Source organism: Oncorhynchus clarkii, chromosome 7 (assembly GCF_045791955.1).
Source record: "Oncorhynchus clarkii lewisi isolate Uvic-CL-2024 chromosome 7, UVic_Ocla_1.0, whole genome shotgun sequence".
NCBI lineage: Eukaryota > Metazoa > Chordata > Actinopteri > Salmoniformes > Salmonidae > Oncorhynchus > Oncorhynchus clarkii.
The window spans coordinates 222,501-240,000 of NC_092153.1; the positions used below are offsets into that span (position 1 = coordinate 222,501).

The 17,500-nt window shown below is 46.6% G+C and overlaps 1 protein-coding gene across 1 annotated transcript in view; it reads left to right on the forward strand.

The window, feature by feature from the left end:
• LOC139413972 (protein diaphanous homolog 3-like) overlaps nt 1–17,500 on the forward strand; it is a 451,641-nt gene that overhangs the window by 210,004 nt on the left and 224,137 nt on the right. Inside the window, exon 18 of the mRNA XM_071161859.1 lies at nt 11,621–11,716. Coding sequence (XP_071017960.1) covers nt 11,621–11,716 — 96 coding nt within the window. The remainder of the gene's footprint in view (nt 1–11,620; nt 11,717–17,500) is intronic.

Sequence of the window (17,500 nt, forward strand, 5' to 3'; positions counted from 1 at the left end):
AGAGATGGTAAATACTGGACAGAGAGAGAGAGAGAGTTAACTCCCTGAGAGAGGACATGATGTGAAGGATAGAGATGGTAAATACTGGAGAGAGAGAGAGAGAGAGAGAGTTAACTCCCTGAGAGAGGACATGATGTGAAGGATAGAGATGGTAAATACTGGACAGAGAGAGAGAGAGAGAGAGAGAGTTAACTCCCTGAGAGAGGACAGGATGTGAAGGATAGAGATGGTAAATACTGGACAGAGAGAGAGAGAGTTAACTCCCTGAGAGAGGACATGATGTGAAGGATAGAGATGGTAAATACTGGAGAGAGAGAGAGAGAGAGTTAACTCCCTGAGAGAGGACAGGATGTGAAGGATAGAGCTGGTAAATACTGGACAGAGAGAGTCACTTAGCAAGTGAAGTTCCTCCTCAAACACACACACTCACACTGGAAGGACAAACACACACACACTCTCTCTCTCTCTCTCTCTCTCTCTCTCTCTCTCTCTCTCTAGCCTCTGTGTCAATCTTATCATTCCTCTGAGAACTAAGTCTCCTCTCCCATAGAGGACACACTTAAATAAACCAAAATAGGACTCTCTTTTGGCCTGATTTTGTCCTGTTTCTTGTGTGTGTGTGTGTGTGTGTGTGTGTGTGTGTGTGTCAGAGATGCTGTGTGTGTGTCAGAAATGCTGTATGTGTGTGTCTCAGAGAGGGGAGTGGGCGTAGCCTGCCTGGGGTATAAAGGGGAGTGGGCGTCACCTGCCTGGGGTATAAAGGGGAGTGGGCGTCGCCTGCCTGGGGTATTAAGGGGAGTGGGTGTGGGGAGTGGGTGTACCTGAGGTATAAAGGGGAGTGGGCGTCGACTGCCTAAGGTATAAAGGGGAGTGGGCGTGGGGAGTGGGTGTACCTGAGGTATAAAGGGGAGTGGGCGTCGACTGCCTAAGGTATAAAGGGGAGTGGGCGTCGCCTGCATGAACCTTTCCCTTTAGTGGAGCTGGAGACAGGGAGGGTAGCGTTGGGAACCAGGACACGCGGTGTTGGCCAACACACACGCTCGTACCTCCGTACGTACATCAGCTCAGGTGTTGGAGGTTCTCTCCTAGTTTACAATCCTCTCTGTCCCCAGAACACCCTCTCCTCCAGTGTGAATCACATCATTATGCATCAGCCAATTAAAACCTCTCGTTGGAGGGTCAGGGGTTGCTGGTTAATCAATCAGAGTCCAGCGGCCTGCGGGCGCTGTCAGCAGCCGCAATCTCTACCAGGAAGTGTAGGTGTTAGACAGCAGGAAGTGGTAGAGATAAGAAGAGCGAGAGTAGGGGTGTTCGGCCAATCATAGAGGCAGGCTGAGTCCCAAATGACACCCTATTCCCTACATCGTTCACTACATTTGTCCGGGGTCCAATAAGGGCTCTGGTCAGATGTAGTGCACTATTTCGTAGGGTGCCATTTGAGAATATAACCCTATCAGAGGAGACAGAGGCCTTATAGATATGAAGAGAGACACGCACACACACACACACACACACACAGACGCACGCACACACACACAGACACACAGACACACACACACACACACACACACACAGGCTCAGTAAAGAAATGAGTGTGGAAACACATTTTCAAAAGAACATGCAACACTGCTGTCATTTGTAATGAGTCATTTATACATCCCTGGGCTTTAATGAATCACACAGAGCACCTGCTGTGAGGATCAACCTCCCTGGATTTCAGCTGACGGTGACTTGTCCAAACGGACATGCAGGGGATGTTGTAGACCAGCCATCAGAGATATATCTGGTACATGTTATAGGACCAGTCATCAGATATAAATATCTGGTACATGTTAGAGACTAGTCATCAGAGATATGTCTGGTACATGTTATAGACCAGCCATCAGACATATATCTGGTACATGTTATAGAGACTAGTCATCAGAGATATGTCTGGTACATGTTATAGACCAGCCATCGGAGATATATCTGGTACATGTTCTAGAGACTAGTCATCAGAGATATATCTGGTACATGTTATGTTATAGGAACTGACCTAAGACAGGGAATTTTTACTGGGATTAAATGTCAGGAATTGTCAAAAACGAAATGCATTAAAATTACAGAATTAACCGTTAGCGAAATGAGTAGTAGGCTACAACGAGCAACCAACAGGTGTGCTGCTGTTTTCTCTGAATGGGGTTGGTGAGAAAGTGCAGCATGTTAGCCACAATTAGCCTTGCTACCTACAATTAGCCTAGCTAGCTACAATTAGCCTAGCTAGCTAGCTATAATTAACCTTGCTAGCTACAATTAGCCTAGCTAGCTAGCTATAATTAACCTTGCTAGCTACAATTAGCCTCGCTAGCTAACTACAATTAACATCGCTAGCTAGCTAGCTACAATTAGCATCGCTATCTAGACGCAATTAGCCTCCCTAGCTAGCTACAATTAACCTCGTTAGCTAGCTAGCTACAATTAACCTTGCTAGCAAGCTACAATTAGCCTATCTAGGATATCCAACACAACTTCATGTCCCTTATCGAATAGTAAAATGATTTCAAACTCCCCCATCCTTAGCGGGCCAGCCCACTAGCAATTGGAGTTTCAGCCAATGAGCTTCAGCCTCTCGCCATGTTTGACAGCTAGCGAGACGAACACACAGCAGAGTAAGAGAGAACAGGGGTGTGGTACACATAGCTGCAAGTTGTCGGGGACCACTCTTCGCTGGTGGGGATAACGTTGAGAACTAATGGCTAAAAAAGTATGCAAAAGTATCGTAGAATCTATTTTAATGTTCATTGATAAAATCTTTTAACTATAATAGTATGAGTGGGTTGTAAGTGGTCTTCCTGGTGAATGGAAAAGGGTCTGTAATAGTCATGTCTCTCGCTGCCTTTTCAAAAGGCTTCTCTTCTCTCTCTGTACTCCTGATGCTTTGACAGCATGATGCTCTGAGTTGCCGGGCGACCGCAAAATTGCCTGTTTTCATTTCAAAAGCTCCTTTTCTTGCTTTCTCAGAATTCGCTGAATGACCCCCTCACCTCCAAATCACAGACACACACAGAAACATCACACTTTCTTTCTGTGGACCATTCTCTCTTCTATACATTTTTCATGTTCCCTCTTTTTATTCTGCTTTTTTAACTCCCTTCTCCTTTCTTTCACACAACCTCTCTCTCTCTCTCTCTCCTCTTATTTATCTCTCTCTGTGCTCTCTTTTTCTCCTCCTCCTCTTTTTCTCCTCTTCCTCCTTTTCTCCTCTTCCTCCTTTTCTCCTCTTCCTCTTTTCTCCTCTTCCTCCTTTTCTCCTCTTCCTCTTTTCTCCTCTTCCTCTTTTTCTCTGCTTCCTGTTTTCTCATCTTCCTGTTTTCTCCTCTTTTTCTCCTCTTCCTGTTTTCTCATCTTCCTGTTTTTTCCTCTTTTTCTCCTCTTCCTCTTTTTATCTGCTTCCTGTTTTCTCATCTTCCTGTTTTCTCCTCTTTTTCTCCTCTTCCTGTTTTCTCCCCTTCCTCTTTTTCTCCTCTTCCTCTTTTTCTCTGCTTCCTGTTTTCTCATCTTCCTGTTTTCTCCTATTTTTCTCCTCTTCCTCTTTTCTCCTCTTCCTCTTTTCTCTGCTTCCTGTTTTCTCATCTTCCTGTTTTCTCCTCTTTTTCTCCTCTTCCTGTTTTCTCCCCTTCCTCTTTTTCTCCTCTTCCTCTTTTTCTCTGCTTCCTGTTTTCTCATCTTCCTGTTTTCTCCTCTTTTTCTCCTCTTCCTGTTTTCTCCCCTTCCTCTTTTTCTCCTCTTCCTCATTTTCTCATCTTCCTCTTTGTCTCCTCTTCCTCTTTATCCTCCTCTCTCACTGCTCACCGAAGACTGTGAAGAGAGTGAGCCTACTGAAGTGCCACGTAAGTCATCATGGGTGTTTTTAGGGGTGGGGTGTGTTGTCACCCTTGTGTTGGTTCCTCTACACCCTTCTGTGACCAGTGGTCCTTGACTGAGCCATGTACCCGTACACCTGTTCCTCTGTATCCCTCTACCCCTTCCACTGTAACATCCCCGGGGTGTCTGAAATGGCTCTTGGTGATGTTCGACCCATTCCCTTGACTGTGTTGACTATTCCCCTGACTGTGTTGACCATTCCCTTGACTGTGTTGACCATTCCCTGACTGTGTTGACTATTCCCCTGACTGTGTTGACCATTCCCTTGACTGTGTTGACCATTCCCTTGACTGTGTTGACTATTCCCCTGACTGTGTTGACCATTCCCCTGACTGTGTTGACCCATTCCCTTGACTGTGTTTAGACTACAATTGAAGATTTGGGGCGGCAGGTAGCCTAGTTGGTTAGAGCAGGTAGCCTAGTTGGTTAGAGCAGGTAGCCTAGTGGTTAGAGCAGGTAGCCTAGTGGTTAGAGCAGGTAGCCTAGTGGTTAGAGCAGGTAGCCTAGTGGTTAGAGCAGGTAGCCTAGTGGTTAGAGCAGGTAGCCTAGTGGTTAGAGCAGGTAGCCTAGTGGTTAGAGCAGGTAGCCTAGTGGTTAGAGCAGGTAGCCTAGTGGTTAGAGCAGGTAGCCTAGTTGGTTAGAGCAGGTAGCCTAGTGGTTAGAGCAGGTAGCCTAGTTGGTTAGAGCAGGTAGCCTAGTGGTTAGAGCAGGTAGCCTAGTTGGTTAGAGCAGGTAGCCTAGTGGTTAGAGCAGGTAGCCTAGTTGGTTAGAGCAGGTAGCCTAGTGGTTAGAGCAGGTAGCCTAGTGGTTAGAGCAGGTAGCCTAGTGGTTAGAGCAGGTAGCCTAGTTGGTTAGAGCAGGTAGCCTAGTGGTTAGAGCAGGTAGCCTAGTGGTTAGAGCAGGTAGCCTAGTTGGTTAGAGCAGGTAGCCTAGTGGTTAGAGCAGGTAGCCTAGTTGGTTAGAGCAGGTAGCCTAGTGGTTAGAGCAGGTAGCCTAGTGGTTAGAGCAGGTAGCCTAGTGGTTAGAGCAGGTAGCCTAGTTGGTTAGAGCAGGTAGCCTAGTGGTTAGAGCAGGTAGCCTAGTGGTTAGAGGGGGTGGGGGGGTAGCCTAGTGGTTAGGGGGGAGGGGGGGGGGTAGCCTAGTGGTTAGGGGGGAGGGGAGGGGGGGGTAGCCTAGTGGTTAGAGCAGGTCGCCTAGTGGTTAGAGCAGGTAGCCTAGTGGTTAGAGCAGGTAGCCTAGTGGTTAGAGCAGGTAGCCTAGTGGTTAGATGGGGAGGCAGGTAGCCTAGTGGTTAGAGGGGTTAGGCAGGTATCCTAGTGGTTAGAGGGGGGAGGAATGTATCCTAGTGGTTAGAGGGGGGAGGCAGGTAGCCTAGTGGTTAGAGGGGGGAGGCAGGTATCCTAGTGGTTAGAGGGGGGAGGCAGGTAGCCTAGTGGTTAGAGGGTGGGGGGGGGGGGGGGGGGGGGGGGCAGGTAGCCTAGTGGTTAGAGGGTGGTGGCAGGTAGCCTTATGGTTAGAGTGTTGGATTAGTAACCAAAAGGTTGCTGGATCGAATCCCTGAGCTGACAAGGTACAAATCTATCGTTCTGCCCCTGAACAGGCAGTTAACCCTCTTCCCTGGGAGGCCGTCATTGAAAATAAGAATTTGTTCTTAACTGACTTGCCTAGTTAAATAAAGGTTAAAATATCTAAAGTTCTGTTAAATCTTCAAGGCTTCACTCCCAAACACTCCTGCACCTCCTCTTCTCCCCTCCTGTCCTCCTTCTTCTCCTCTTCCTCACTCAAAACAATCCTATAGACTTAGTAACTAGATATACCGTAGCTAACATCCTTAGTAACTAGATCTACCATAGCTAACAGACTTAGTAACTAGATCTACCATAGCTAACTGACTTGGTAATGGTAACTACATGTACCGTAGCTAACAGACTTGGCTAACAGACTTAGTAACTAGATCTACCATAGCTAACAGACTAAGTAACTAGATCTACCGTAGCTATCATACCTATTAACTACATCTTCCGTAGCCTACAGACTTAGTAACTAGATCTACCATAGCTAACAGACTTAGTAACTAGGTCTACCATAGCTAACAGACTTTTAGCTAACAGACTTAGTAACTAGATCTACCATAGCTAACATACTTAGTAACTTTAACTAGATCTACCATAGCTAACATACTTAGTAACTAGATCTACCATAGCTAACATACTTAGTAACTAGATCTACCATAGCTAACAGACTTAGTAACGTTAACTAGATATACCATAGCTAACATACTTAGTAACTTGATCTACCGTAGCTAACATACTTAGTAACTTTAACTAGATATACCATAGCTAACATACTTAGCTAACATAGTTAGTAACTAGATCTAACATACTTAGTAACTAGATCTACCATAGCTAACATACTTAATAACTAGATCTACCATAGCTAACATACTTAGTAACTAGATCTACCGTAGCTAACATACTTAGTAACTAGATCTAACATACTTAGTAACTAGAAATACCGTAGCTAACAGACTTAGTAACTACATCTACCGTAGCTAACAGACTTAGTAACTAGATCTACCGTAGCTAACAGACTTAGTAACTAGATCTACCATAGCTAACATACTTAATAACTAGATCTACCATAGCTAACATACTTAGTAACTAGATCTACCATAGCTAACATACTTAGTAACTAGATCTACCATAGCTAACAGACTTAGTAACTAGATCTACCGTAGCTAACATACTTAGTAACTAGATCTACCATAGCTAACATACTTAGTAACTAGATCTACCATAGCTAACAGACTTAGCTAACAGACGTAGTAACTAGATCTACCGTAGCTAACATACTTAGTAACTTTAACTAGATATACCATAGCTAACATACTTAGCTAACATACTTAGTAACTAGATCTAACATACTTAGTAACTAGATCTACCATAGCTAACATACTTAGTAACTAGATCTACCGTAGCTAACATACTTAGTAACATTAACTAGATATACCATAGCTAACATACTTAGTAACTAGATCTACCATAGCTAACATACTTAGTAACTTTAACTAGATCTACCATAGCTAACATACTTAGTAACTAGATCTACCATAGCTAACATATTTAGTAACTAGATCTACCGTAGCTAACATACTTAGTAACTACATCTACCATAGCTAACAGACTTAGTAACTAGATCTACCATAGCTAACAGACTTAGCTAACAGACGTAGTAACTAGATCTACCATAGCTAACATACTTAGTAACTACATCTACCGTAGCTACTGTAACAATGGACTGTTTTCTTCTGTTGTGTGTGTGTTGATGGGAGCCAATGGGATTACGCCTGCAGAGGTCTCCCAGGGCCAAACACAGACCTCTTTACATTTTAATTAAGCCCAGTGTTTTAGGGAAAGGAAAGGAGAAAGCCCAAACGGAGGCTCTTCCTTTTTCCTCAAGATTAACCTCCACTCTTTCCCACTTCTACCACACACACACACACACACACACACACACACACACACACACACACACACTACTGCCTCCTGCACCACCCGGCTCTGCCTGCGCCGTAATTAGAACACAAGACAATTACCCAGCGTCCTCCTGGGAGGCACATTTTGTTCTCTTAATCTGGTGTCTTAAATAATTAAAGCAGCCATGAAACCCCATGTTGTCTCTCTCCCCCGTACTCCCCTGGTCTCTATCTGATCTCTGTCTCCTCTCCTCTAACCCTCTGTTACTGTAGTGAGGTTGAGGAGGTGCACTGCTGTTTGCTCTCTCTATCTCCTCTGGTCTCTGATCTCCTCTGGTCTCTGATCTCCTCTGGTCTCTGTATCTCCTCTGGTCTCTGTATCTCCTCTGGTCTCTGTATCTCCTCTGGTCTCTGTATCTCCTCTCCTCTCTGTATCTCCTCTCTGTATCTCCTCTGGTCTCTGTATCTCCTCTGGTCTCTGTATCTCCTCTCCTCTCTATATCTCCTCTGGTCTCTGTATCTCCTCTGGTCTCTGTATCTCCTCTGGTCTCTGTATCTCCTCTGGTCTCTGTATCTCCTCTCCTCTCTGTATCTCCTCTCCTCTCTGTATCTCCTCTCTGTATCTCCTATCTGTATCTCCTCTGGTCTCTGTATCTCCTCTCTGTATCTCCTCTGGTCTCTGTATCTCCTCTCTGTATCTCCTCTGGTCTCTGTATCTCCTCTGGTCTCTGTATCTCCTCTCTGTGTCTCCTCTGGTCTCTGTATCTCCTCTCTGTATCTCCTCTGGTCTCTGTATCTCCTCTGGTCTCTGTATCTCCTCTGGTCTCTATATCTCCTCTCCTCTCTATATCTCCTCTGGTCTCTGTATCTCCTCTGGTCTCTGTATCTCCTCTGATCTCTGTATCTCCTCTGGTCTCTGTATCTCCTCTGGTCTCTGTATCTCCTCTGGTCTCTGTATCTCCTCTGGTCTCTGTATCTCCTCTGGTCTCTGTATCTCCTCTGGTGTCTGTATCTCCTCTGGTCTCTGTATCTCCTCTCTGTATCTCCTCTGGTCTCTCTATCTCCTCTGGTCTCTGTATCTCCTCTGGTCTCTGTATCTCCTCTCTGTATCTCCTCTCTCTATCTCCTCTGGTCTCTGTATCTCCTCTGGTCTCTGTATCTCCTCTGGTCTCTGTATCTCCTCTCTGTATCTCCTCTCTCTATCTCCTCTGGTCTCTCTATCTCCTCTGGTATCTGTATCTCCTCTGGTCTCTGTATCTCCTCTGGTGTCTGTATCTCCTCTGGTCTCTGTATATCCTCTGGTCTCTGTATCTCCTCTGGTCTCTGTATCTCCTCTGGTCTCTGTATCTCCTCTGGTCTCTGTATCTCCTCTGGTCTCTGTATCTCCTCTGGTCTCTATATCTCCTCTCCTCTCTATATCTCCTCTGGTCTCTGTATCTCCTCTCTGTATCTCCTCTGATCTCTGTATCTCCTCTGGTCTCTGTATCTCCTCTGGTCTCTGTATCTCCTCTGGTCTCTGTATCTCCTCTGGTGTCTGTATCTCCTCTGGTGTCTGTATCTCCTCTGGTGTCTGTATCTCCTCTGGTCTCTGTATCTCATCTCTGTATCTCCTCTGGTCTCTCTATCTCCTCTGGTCTCTGTATCTCCTCTGGTCTCTGTATCTCCTCTCTGTATCTCCTCTCTCTATCTCCTCTGGTCTCTCTATCTCCTCTGGTATCTGTATCTCCTCTGGTCTCTGTATCTCCTCTGGTCTCTGTATATCCTCTGGTCTCTGTATCTCCTCTGGTCTCTGTATCTCCTCTGGTCTCTGTATCTCCTCTGGTCTCTGTATCTCCTCTGGTCTCTGTATCTCCTCTGGTGTCTGTATCTCCTCTGGTGTCTGTATCTCCTCTGGTCTCTGTATCTCATCTCTGTATCTCCTCTGGTCTCTCTATCTCCTCTGGTCTCTGTATCTCCTCTGGTCTCTGTATCTCCTCTCTGTATCTCCTCTCTCTATCTCCTCTGGTCTCTCTATCTCCTCTGGTCTCTGTATCTCCTCTGGTCTCTGTATCTCCTCTCTGTATCTCCTCTCTCTATCTCCTCTGGTCTCTCTATCTCCTCTGGTATCTGTATCTCCTCTGGTCTCTGTATCTCCTCTGGTCTCTGTATATCCTCTGGTCTCTGTATCTCCTCTGGTCTCTGTATCCCCTCTGGTCTCTGTATCTCCTCTGGTCTCTGTATCTCCTCTGGTCTCTGTATCTCCTCTGGTGTCTGTATCTCCTCTCTGTTTCTCCTCTGGTCTCTGATCTCCTCTGGTCTCTCTATCTTCTCTGGTCTCTGTATCTCCTCTCTGTATCTTCTCTGGTCTCTGTATCTCCTCTGGTCTCTGTATCTCCTCTCTGTATCTCCTCTCTGTATCTCCTCTGGTCTCTGTATCTCCTCTGGTCTCTGTATCTCCTCTGGTTTCTGTATCTCCTCTGGTCTCTCTATCTCCTCTGGTCTCTGTATCTCCTCTCTGTATCTTCTCTGGTCTCTGTATCTCCTCTGGTCTCTGTATCTCCTCTCTGTATCTCCTCTCTGTATCTTCTCTGGTCTCTGTATCTCCTCTGGTCTCTGTATCTCCTCTCTGTATCTCCTCTCTGTATCTCCTCTGGTCTCTGTATCTCCTCTGGTCTCTGTATCTCCTCTGGTTTCTGTATCTCCTCTGGTCTCTCTATCTCCTCTGGTCTCTGATCTCCTCTGGTCTCTCTATCTTCTCTGGTCTCTGTATCTCCTCTCTGTATCTTCTCTGGTCTCTGTATCTCCTCTGGTCTCTGTATCTCCTCTCTGTATCTCCTCTCTGTATCTCCTCTGCTCTCTGTATCTCCTCTGGTCTCTGTATCTCCTCTGGTCTCTGATCTCCTCTGGTCTCTGTATCTCCTCTCTGTGTCTCCTCTGGTCTCTGTATCTCCTCTCTGTGTCTCCACTGGTCTCCTCTGGTCTCTGTATCTCCTCTGGTGTCTGTATCTCCTCTGGTCTCTGTATCTCCTCTGGTCTCTGTATCTCCTCTGGTCTCTGTATCTCCTCTGGTCTCTGTATCTCCTCTGGTGTCTGTATCTCCTCTCTGTTTCTCCTTTGGTCTCTGATCTCCTCTGGTCTCTCTATCTTCTCTGGTCTCTGTATCTCCTCTCTGTATCTCCTCTGGTCTCTGTATCTCCTCTCTGTATCTCCTCTGGTCTCTGTATCTCCTCTGGTCTCTGTATCTCCTCTGGTCTCTGTATCTCCTCTGGTCTCTGTATCTCCTCTGCTCTCTGTATCTCCTCTGGTCTCTGTATCTCCTCTGCTCTCTGTATCTCCTCTGGTCTCTGTATCTCCTCTGGTCTCTGATCTCCTCTGGTCTCTGTATCTCCTCTCTGTGTCTCCTCTGGTCTCTGTATCTCCTCTCTGTGTCTCCTCTGGTCTCCTCTGGTCTCTGTATCTCCTCTGGTCTCTGTATCTCCTCTCTGTATCTCCTCTTGTCTCTCTCCTCTCTCCCCCCATCTCTCTTTCTCTCTCTCTCTCCTCTCCCCCTATCCCTCGCTCTCCTCTCTCTCCTCTCCCCCTATCTCTCTCTCCTCTCCCCCTATCCCTCGCTCTCCTCTCTCTCCTCTCCCCAATCTCTCTCTCCTCTCCCCCATCTCTCTCTCCTCTCCCCCATCTCTCTCTCCTCTCCCCCATCTCTCTCCCCTCTCCCCCCATCTCTCTCTTCCTCTCTTGGTCCATCGGTCTCTCCGTTTCCTGTCTGTCTCTCTCTCCTCTCCTCCTCTCCTGTCCTCTGTGTATGGGATATGTAGGTCTTTAAAAGCAGCTATCATCATATTGATATTGCCGCCGTTATGCCAGCAGGGACGTTAGACAGAATGTTCTCCGCTATGTGAACCCACCGTGTGTGTGTGTGTGTGTGAATGTGTGTTTGTGACAGGGCCAACTCTGACCTCTCTGCTTCACAGCTTTCCCATAATCCTCTCCTCCACAGCCCTCCACTGGTGTGAGATCTTGTTAGGACCGAGCGTGACCACCGCCCGTACACACACACACACTGTGGAGCAGGGTGGGATGCTACCCAGTAGTATAATACTAGTTCTACCCAGTAGAATCTGCTAGTTCCATCGTCAGTAACATTAATGTTTTCATTGTTTATGCGTCGGTCATCGGTGTGTGTGTGTGTGTGTGTGTGTGTGTGTGTGTGGGGTGGGTGACATGCTAACAGTGTGTGTGTAACATAATGTAACGTGTCTCTTCCAGCTGTCCAGGATGAACAGGGTCTGGAAGCAAAGAGGTCCATCAAGAAGAGGATCAAACAGCTGAAGGTGCTGGACCCAAAGATCGCCCAGAACCTCTGTGAGTACTGAGACACACACATATCGCCCAGAACCTCTGTGAGTACTGACACACACACACACACCCAAAGATCGCCCAGAACCTCTGTGAGTACTGAGACACACACACACACACACACACCCAAAGATCGCCCAGAACCTCTGTGAGTACTGAGACACACACACACAAAGTGTTGGAGAAGAAAGTAAAAGTGCAATATGTGCCATGTAAGAAAGCTAACGTTTAAGTTCCTTGCTCAGAACATGAGAACATATGAAAGCTGGTGGTTCCTTTTAACATGAGTCTTCAATATTCCCAGGTAAGAAGTTTTAGGTTGTAGTTATTATAGGAATTATAGGACTATTTCTCTATTGGATGTTCTAATAGGCACTTTAGTATTGTCAGTGTAACAGTATAGCTTCCGTCCCTCTCCTCGCTCCTACCTGGGCTTGAACCAGGAACACATCGACAACAGCCTCCCTCGAAGCAGCGTTACCCATGCAGAGCAAGGAGAACAACTACTCCAAGTCTCAGAGCGAGTGACGTTTGAAGCGCTATTAGCGCGCACCCCGCTAACTAGCTAGCCATTTCACATCGGTTACACCAGCCTCATCTCAGGAGTTGATAGGCTTGAATTCATAAACAGCAGAGCTGCTGGCAAAACGCACGAAAGTGCTGTTTGAATGAATGCTTACGAGCCTGCTGGTGCCTACCATCTCTCAGTCAGACTGCTCTATCAAATCACAGACTTAGTTATAACATAATAACACACAGAAATACGAGCCTTAGGTCATTAATATGGTAGAATACGGAAACTATCATCTTGAAAAAAAAAGACATTTATTCTTTCAGTGAAATATGCACGCACGCACGCACGCACACACGCACGCACACGCACGCACGCACGCACGCACACACACGCGCACACCTGTTTCAAACATATCTCAGAACATGTGTCAATATTGCCTTTCAATCCAGACTTGGTTAAAACATTTGCTGTAAATCAATTAGTGGAATAGTTTTCTTTGGATACGTTTTGCTGCACAGCGGAAGTAGAAAGGTTAACACAACATTGTCTTGCAAAGCAGAGTGAACATCTCTGTGTGTTTTCTCCAGTTCCTCGTTGATCTCTGTGTGTTTTCTCCAGGTTGATCTCTGTGTGTTTTCTCCAGTTCCTCGTTGATCTCTGTGTGTTTTCTCTCCAGTTCCTCGTTGATCTCTGTGTGTTTTCTCTCCAGTTCCTCGTTGATCTCTGTGTATTTTCTCCAGTTCCTCGTTGATCTCTGTGTGTTTTCTCCCGTTCCTCGTTGATCTCTGTGTGTTTCCTCGTTGATCTCTGTGTGTTTTCTCCAGTTCCTCGTTGATCTCTGTGTGTTTTCTCCCGTTCCTCGTTGATCTCTGTGTGTTTTCTCCAGTTCCTCGTTGATCTCTGTGTGTTTTCTCCAGTTCCTCGTTGATCTCTGTGTGTTTTCTCCAGTTCCTCGTTGATCTCTGTGTGTTTTCTCCAGTTCCTCGTTGATCTCTGTGTTTTCTCTAGTTCCTCGTTGATCTCTGTGTGTTTTCTCCCGTTCCTCGTTGATCTCTGTGTGTTTTCTCCTGTTCCTCGTTGATCTCTGTGTGTTTTCTCCCGTTCCTCGTTGATCTCTGTGTGTTTCCTCATTGATCTCTGTGTGTTTTCTCCTGTTCCTCGTTGATCTCTGTGTGTTTCCTCGTTGATCTCTGTGTGTTTTCTCTTCTCCCGTTCCTCGTTGATCTCTGTGTGTTTTCTCCAGTTCCTCGTTGATCTCTGTGTGTTTTCTCCAGTTCCTCATTGATCTCTGTGTGTTTTCTCCAGTTCCTCGTTGATCTCTGTGTGTTTTCTCCAGTCCCTCGTTGATCTCTGTGTGTTTTCTCCAGTTCTTCGTTGATCTCTGTGTGTTTTCTCCAGTTCCTCGTTGATCTCTGTGTGTTTTCTCTCCAGTTCCTCGTTGATCTCTGTGTGTTTTCTCCAGTTCCTCATTGATCTCTGTGTGTTTTCTCCAGTTCCTCGTTGATCTCTGTGTGTTTTCTCCAGTTCCTCGTTGATCTCTGTGTGTTTTCTCCAGTTCCTCGTTGATCTCTGTGTGTTTTCTCCAGTTCCTCGTTGATCTCTGTGTGTTTTCTCCAGTTCCTCGTTGATCTCTGTGTGTTTTCTCCAGTTCCTCGTTGATCTCTGTGTGTTTCCTCATTGATCTCTGTGTGTTTCCTCGTTGATCTCTGTGTGTTTTCTCTTCTCCAGTCCCTCGTTGATCTCTGTGTGTTTTCTCCAGTCCCTCGTTGATCTCTGTGTGTTTTCTCCAGTTCCTCATTGATCTCTGTGTGTTTTCTCCAGTTCCTCATTGATCTCTGTGTGTTTTCTCTTCTCCAGGTCCTCGTTGATCTCTGTGTGTTTTCTCCAGTTCCTCGTTGATCTCTGTGTGTTTTCTCCAGTTCCTCGTTGATCTCTGTGTGTTTTCTCCAGTTCCTCATTGATCTCTGTGTGTTTTCTCCAGTTCCTCGTTGATATCTGTGTGTTTTCTCTTCTCCAGTTCCTCATTGATCTCTCGCCGGCTTCAGCTCAGGATGTAGGAGCTGTAGAAGTGTTGCTTGTTACAAGGAACGAGTCCCAAATTGCTACCTAGATAGTGGCTACTCCTTATTCAGGCCCGTTGGTCCAAAGTAGTTTCCTGTGTAGGGGACTAGGGTGGCGTTTTGGGAAGCAGCCCAGTGTTCGTGTTGGTCGTTATTATGTGTAGATGTGGAGTATTGAGAGGCGTAGGAGGCAGAGACGGAGAGATGGAGAGAACACTCACTCATCCGTCAGTCAGTCACTCAAACATAGAGGTCAGAGGTCAGCGTATAAATGCTTCTCCTCTCTTTCTCTCCTTTGCTCTCTCTCGCTCTCTCTCTGTCTCTGTCTGTCTCTCTCTCTCTGTCTCTCTCTCTCTCTCTGTCTCTCTGTCTCTCTCTCTCTCTCTCTCTCGCTCTGTCTCTCTCTCTCTCTCTGTCTCTGTCTCTGTCTCTCTCTGTCTCTGTCTCTCTCTCTCTCTCTCACTTTCTTTCTTTTCAACTCGCCTTTAACTTTTATCTCTAACTTTCTGTGGTTTCTTTCGTTCTGGTGAATATTTGTTTGTACTCTCGGGATCTGCACAAAGAGAATAGGAAGTTAGCATTGTCTCTATCGCTCTCTCTCTTTCCCTCCTTCCTTCCTCTCTCTCTCTCTTTCCCTCCTTCCTTCCTCTCTCTCTTTCCTTCCTTCCTTCCTCTCTATCTCTTTCCTTCCTTCCTCTCTCTCTCTTTCCTTCCTTCCTCTCTCTCTTTCCTTCCTTCCTCTCTCTCTCTTTCCTTCCTTCCTCTCTCTCTCTTTCCTTCCTTCCTCTCTCTCTCTTTCCTTCCTTCCTCTCTCTCTCTCCTTCCTTCCTTCCTCTCTCTCTTTCCTTCCTCTCTCTCTCTTTCCTTCCTTCCTTCCTCTCTCTCTCTTTCCTTCCTTCCTCTCTCTCTTTCCTTCCTTCCTTCCTCTCTCTCTTTCCTTCCTTCCTCTCTCTCTCTTTCCTTCCTTCCTCTCTCTCTCTTTCCTTCCTTCCTCTCTCTCTCTTTCCTTCCTTCCTCTCTCTCTCTCCTTCCTTCCTCCCTCTCTCTCTTTCCTTCCTCTCTCTCTCTTTCCTTCCTTCCTTCCTCTCTCTCTCTTTCCTTCCTTCCTCTCTCTCTTTCCTTCCTTCCTTCCTTCCTCTCTCTCTCTTTCCCTCCTTCCTTCCTCTCTCTCTCTCTTTCCCTCCTTCCTTCCTCTCTCTCTCTTTCCTTCCTTTCTTCCTTCCTCTCTCTCTTTCCTTCCTTCCTCTCTCTCTCTTTCCTTCCTTCCTCTCTCTCTTTCCTTCCTTCCTCTCTCTCTTTCCTTCCTTCCTCTCTCTCTCTTTCCTTCCTTCCTCTCTCTCTCTTTCCTTCCTTCCTCTCTCTCTCTTTCCTTCCTTCCTCTCTCTCTCTTTCCTTCCTTCCTCTCTCTCTCTCCTTCCTTCCTTCCTCTCTCTCTTTCCTTCCTCTCTCTCTCTTTCCTTCCTTCCTTCCTCTCTCTCTCTTTCCTTCCTTCCTCTCTCTCTTTCCTTCCTTCCTTCCTCTCTCTCTTTCCTTCCTTCCTCTCTCTCTCTTTCCTTCCTTCCTCTCTCTCTCTTTCCTTCCTTCCTCTCTCTCTCTTTCCTTCCTTCCTCTCTCTCTCCTTCCTTCCTTCCTCTCTCTCTTTCCTTCCTCTCTCTCTCTTTCCTTCCTTCCTTCCTCTCTCTCTCTTTCCTTCCTTCCTCTCTCTCTTTCCTTCCTTCCTTCCTTCCTCTCTCTCTCTTTCCCTCCTTCCTTCCTCTCTCTCTCTCTTTCCCTCCTTCCTTCCTCTCTCTCTCTTTCCTTCCTTTCTTCCTTCCTCTCTCTCTTTCCTTCCTTCCTTCCTCTCGCTCTTTCCTTCCTTCCTTCCTTCCTTCCTCTTGCTCTTTCCTTCCTTCCTCTCTCTCTCTCTTTCCTTCCTTCCTTCCTTCCTTCCTTCCTTCCTCGCTCTCTCTCTTTCCTTCCTTCCTTCCTCTCTCTCTCTTTCCTTCCTTCCTTCCTCTCTCTCTCTTTCCTTCCTTCCTTCCTCTCGCTCTTTCCTTCCTTCCTTCCTCTCTCTCTTTCTTTCCTTCCTTCCTCTCTCTCTCTTTCCTTCCTTCCTCTCTCTCTTTCCTTCCTTCCTTCCTCTCTCTCTCTTTCCTTCCTTCCTTCCTTCCTTCCTCTCTCTTTCCTTCCTCTCTCTCTCTCTTTCCTTTCTTCCTTCCTCTCCCTCTCTCTCCTTCCTCTGATCTCTACATCGCAGTAGGTTTTCTCTCTCTCCTTCCTCTCCTCTCTACATCTCAATAGGTATTCTCCTCTTTCTCATTCCTCTCCTCTCTCTCCTTCCTCTCCTCTCTACATCTCAATAGGTATTCTCCTCTCTCTCATTCCTCTCCTCTCTCTCCTTCCTCTCCTCTCTCTCCTTCCTCTCCTCTCTACATCTCAGTAGGTCTTCTCATCTCTCTCCTTCCTCTCTCTACATCTCAGTAGGTCTTCTCCTCTCTCTCCATCTCAGTAGGTCTTCTCCTCTCTCTCCTTCATCTCCTCTCTATCCTTCCTCTACATCTCAATAGGTCTTCTCCTCTATCTCCTCCCTCTCTCCTCTCTCTCCTTCCTCTCTCCTCTCTCTCCTTCCTCTCTCCTCTCTCTCCTTCCTCTCCTCTCTACATCTCAATAGGTCTTCTCTATCTCCTCCCTCTCTCCTCTCTCTCCTTCCTCTCTCTCTCTCTCTCCTTCCTCTCTCCTCTCTCTCCTTCCTCTCTCCTCTCTCTCCTTCCTCTCCTCTCTACATCTCAATAGGTATTCTCCTCTCTCTCATTCCTCTCCTCTCTCTCCTTCCTCTCCTCTCTCTCCTTCTTCTCCTCTCTCTCCTTCCTCTCCTCTCTCTCCTTCCTCTCCTCTCTCTCCTTCCTCTCCTCTCCTCTCTCTCCTTCTTCTCCTCTCTCTCCTTCATCTCCTCTCTCTCCTTCCTCTCCTCTCTACATCTCAGTAGGTCCTCTCCAGTTCTCTGGTCTGATACAGTGATGAGGGGTGTCAGTAATCCCAGTGTTGTGGTTGGTCCATCATCATGTTATAATGAACAAGAGAAGGAAGGAGACGAGGAAGAGGTTGACTAGACTACAGAGAGGAAGAGGAAGAGATTGACTAGACTACAGAGAGGAAGAGATTGACTAGACTACAGAGAGGTAGAGGAATATATTTTAATGAAGGTTCTGCAACACTAGGGCTCACTCCTATCCTGAC